This window comes from Vollenhovia emeryi, unplaced genomic scaffold, assembly GCF_000949405.1.
Source record: "Vollenhovia emeryi isolate VEMERY1.0 unplaced genomic scaffold, V.emery_V1.0 DF939138.1, whole genome shotgun sequence".
Lineage (NCBI taxonomy): Eukaryota > Metazoa > Arthropoda > Insecta > Hymenoptera > Formicidae > Vollenhovia > Vollenhovia emeryi.
The window spans coordinates 109294-113309 of record NW_011967228.1 but is presented as its reverse complement, the minus strand read 5'-3'; the positions used below and the strand labels follow the sequence as shown (position 1 = coordinate 113309).

General features: G+C 56.0%; 2 protein-coding genes across 8 annotated transcripts in view; both read right to left on the bottom strand.

Annotated features, from left to right (window-relative positions):
* The window catches only part of LOC105567338 (rho GTPase-activating protein 21), a 34171-nt gene extending 32149 nt beyond the window's left edge, over positions 1 to 2022 (bottom strand). For 3 of the 5 annotated variants that reach the window (XM_012022133.1, XM_012022134.1, XM_012022135.1), the window contains exon 1: positions 1953 to 2018. The gene's annotated coding sequence lies outside the window, so the exon portion shown is untranslated. Of the gene's footprint in view, positions 1 to 1952 lie in introns of all 5 variants that reach the window. The other 2 variants (XM_012022137.1, XM_012022136.1) reach the window with 2 other exon arrangements.
* A 1624-nt stretch (positions 2023 to 3646) lies between these two features.
* LOC105567334 (protein scarlet) overlaps positions 3647 to 4016 on the bottom strand; it is a 7367-nt gene continuing 6997 nt past the window's right edge. For all 3 annotated transcript variants that reach the window (XM_012022127.1, XM_012022126.1, XM_012022128.1), the window contains one exon: positions 3647 to 3838. In XM_012022127.1, the coding sequence (XP_011877517.1) occupies positions 3669 to 3838 (170 nt within the window). In that variant the 3' untranslated portion in view covers positions 3647 to 3668. The remainder of the gene's footprint in view (positions 3839 to 4016) is intronic.

The window sequence follows — 4016 nt, the reverse complement described above, 5'->3', positions numbered from 1 at the left end:
CTCTCTCTCTCTCTCTCTCTCTCTCTCTCTCTCTCTCTCTCTCTCTCTCTCTCTCTCTCTCATCATTTCGCCGAAACTGGCCTGTCGGCCAGACACTGATTAGAGGCGACATACTAAACTTATTTAAAAAACAAAAACTATGTCGCAACCATTCCGTCCATCACTGTACGCGCGGTTGATAAACGGCCGAAATCGCGAGCGTTACGCGCTCGTAATGAGCGCGATTAATAGCCGCTCCACGCACGTGCCCTCGATGCGTCTACGTGCGTGTACGCGCGAGCTCGGCCGTCTCGTTTATTATCGCCGGGCGAACACTCGTCACGTCGTGGATCGCTCCCGATAAACTGTCCTCGGGGTTGCCGCGCGGCGAACGGGAGCGATCGTCTTCCGTCGCAGGTCGCGCCGTGCCAAATGCGTCTCTCTCGCGTCGCCCGTCGCGTTTCCCAGAAACCCCAACCGGGAAGCGGAAGGCACTATTCGACGATACATCGACGACGTAAGACAAGTATATCGACTGATCTCTTTCGCAAGGTCGCGTCTCGATTTTACGCAATTTTCGCTCTTTCCGCTTAAACACTCGTTTAGGATCCGAGACCCAATCACGAGTCGCAAATACGAAGTGATGAAGGATACCGGAGCCAAGACGAAATGTTGGTGTCTAAATGATTTTAATTCTCAGATTTATTGCGAAGAATTTACCTCAGCCAGGGTTTGAACCTGGACCACCCTTTGACCGCCTAGTGGTCCAGGTTCAAACCTTGGCTGTGGTAAATTCTTCGCAATAAATTTGAAAATTTAAATCATTTAGATCACTGACATCCTGTCTTGGCTCTTATAATCCTTTATTACTTCGTATTTGCGATTTCACGTCAGAGTCTTATGAATTTTATTTGTTCAATCGTGAATCTTTTCCTCAAGCGTGAACTCGCGAAGAGTGAAAATTGTCATTGACAAATATCGAATTCGTTGATGAGATTTTTCGCTCCTCGCGGGCTCGCGCCAGAGAAAAAGATTCACGATCGAGTAGAGAAACCAGAAATTGTGCAAAACTGAGATACAACCTCGCGAGAGAGAGGAGTCGATATCTAGATTTTACGCGAGATCCGAGCGGAGTGCGACTTTTACGACTGGATTTTCTCAATTCCGATAACTGCAAACGCCCCTCCGCGATAGCATCGCGCGTACAATACAAATTTGAGACACAAGTATACCAGCTAGGGAATGCGTTCGTGCAAGACGTGCCGGTGATACAAGATACAATAGTCTCTCTTGGGCGGAGCGTCCTATCTTTTGGACTTACAAATGTAAAACACGCAGTAAAACGAAATCCCCGAGAGATAAGAGAAGACGCGTCCCTTGGAAAAATCGCTGGAAACTCGAAAACCGCAGGAGCGCTCTCTCCCTCTCTCTCTCGTTTCTTTCCTTTTGCTTCTCTCTTTCTCTATCGCCCTCGCTTCTTACGCGCATTATTGTGGCTCCGTACATTACCCCGGTAATAACTGGTGCTCCCCATTTAGCGACACCAGCCGACGCAGGCATCAGTCTGTCCTTTTTCAACGTCCGGCGAGCGAGGAGAAAACGATACTCGTGTCGGTAAATGGAAAGCAACCGAATGTCTGTACGCTCCCGGGGAATGCAGTGCCAGAGCGTCTCACAGATCGACGCTTCGATTCCCTCTCTCTCTCTCCCTCCGCTGACGCGAGAGAGGCCGCGATCCGGCTCGGGGTCTGGAATTCCGGATCGGCGTGACAGGAGTCGGGCGCACCGACCCGGAGGGGCCCGAGCGTAGACGCCGCCGCCGATGCACGCGCGGGGGTTCGCGCGAACGGGGTAAAACGCGTATGCAACGGGGGGATCCGCCGCGAGGATCCGCGAGGGACGGGACGGAGGGGAGTCGTGGCGCGCGCGCGCGCGCGCGCGAGGCCGCCCGTCTCTCCCGCGTCCTAACGTACCTCACGCAGGGTGTATCACGCGCTGTTCGCAGTTGTTCGCAGCGCCTCCGCTGGCCCACGAAGACGCGGGGCGCCTCTTCTCATCCGCGTCCGACGACGGCGACGGTGACGCTGCGCCGAGGGGCCGACGACGACGACGACGTGGCTCCGCGCGACCGGAGCGTCCGGCGACGAGCCGCCGTTCCGGGATGCATCGTTGCCCGCTCACTCCTCGCGTTTCCGGCTCTCCTTCTCGCTCCTCCGCGGTCTCCCTGTCTCACTCTCTCTCTCTTTCTCGCTCTCCTCCGTCCGAGCACTTCGAGCACACGGGGAAGGGGACGTGCCAGGGAGGAGGGGGTCCTCAATTCTGTGACACTAGGGAGACGCACATGACGCAGCTACCGCGGCTCCGGGGCCTGCACGCCGCGAGCGCGGGGGCCCCCCCCGACACGATCCCTCCGCAAGCTGCGGGCGGCCACGGGCACTGGATCGTCGCGAGGCGGTGACCCACGGTTGCGTGCGAGGACGCGCGGACGATCCGACTCCTCTCGGGCGCGCTCCTTGCGACTCTCTCGTTAGCGAACGACGAACGACGACCGCCGCGCTAGTAACATGGCCAGACTGGAACGGCACTCGTCTCCGAGTGCACCGCGAGCGTTTCCCCCCCGGCGCGAGTATGTCCGCCCCTCTTCCCGCCAGATGGAGGCGCCGTCGCGGCCGTTGCTTTAATTCCTCCGCGCTTCCTCCTTTCACCGGTCGAGCCGCCGCCCGGCGCCGACCGACGGAGGCCACGCGGAACCTCGGTCGACGCCAGCCGCTCCGTCGATAATGTCGCGGCGCCGATAATTCTCTCATTGTCAAAATTTGCTTTTTTGGGAGGCGAGAGACGAGAGTGGGTCTTCGAGACGCGGATTTCGAAAGCGGTTCTCAATTTTATTTACAATCGTTTGTGCTCGGCCGCCTCCTTTCTTATGCCCGTTCTACACCTGGTCCTACTTGCGCCTCATCCGAGCGGAGACGTTTACACGGGCATTTTAGCGTTGGCTATGGTACTAACATAAGTATGCTTCTTGCATGATCTCACTAGGATTTTCAACCGTCTCCTTACGTAGAAATAGCAGCCAGATCCATAAACGCTCGCAATACGGCGATCTTCGTCCGTATAATATTTATCTCACTCGGACTACGCTTCCACTCGGGCTAGAGTCGGGTCGGAAACTCGGAATCGGGGTTGGGGTGCGCGCTCTTGCGGTGGAAACACCAAACCCCAAGCCGATTCTGACCCGACTCTGACTGACCCTCGGTCGCGACGACGGCGCGACAGCTCAAATTGGGTCCCCCGGCCGCTCTTGAGGAGAAGAAAACAGCTCAAGTTGGAGCTCGAACCGTGTCGGCGCAAAGTTGGAAAACGCGTGGAACTGAAGTCACCCGGCTGGGAATGGTACGAAGCATTTACAGCTACGAGGACCGACAAACTTAATGTAAGAAGTCCGAAAGATTCAACTACGCAAACTCCTTCGTTCAAAGACCGCGTCTTTTTTTGCGGATCTCGCCGACCTGCTCACTTCCGTCGCTGTTTTGTACGCGCGATTTGACGCCGGGCGATCGTAACGATACATTTTGCATGTCGCCAAGATGAGAGCGGGACGGGAGACCTCGGCACTCGACACCGCCGTTTGCTCTTGCAGAGGTGCGCTATCAAAGTGTAACACACATTTTGGCGTCGTTAAGATCCGTTTATTTCGATCTGCATCGCCTCCACAGGAAGACGTACGCCAGCGAGTGGAAGACGGCGTAGATGATAGCCATGAGGGCGACGTCGGGCCAGAAGTTGCGCTCGTCGAAGTCGTAGCGGTCCAGCACGTCGGCGCCCTCAGTGAGGCAGGGCAGCTCGGTCGTCTCGCAGGCTGTTCGCAGGAAACAGATCCGTCAAGCCTCGTCTACACGACAAGGCGTAAAGCCCAATGTCCACGATGCTAGAACTTGGTCCAAGTTCTAGTTCCGAGAAACGTGTAGCCAATCAACTTGCAGCTTTTATGGAATAGCTGCACATTGATTGGCTACAGATTTCTCGAAACTAGAACT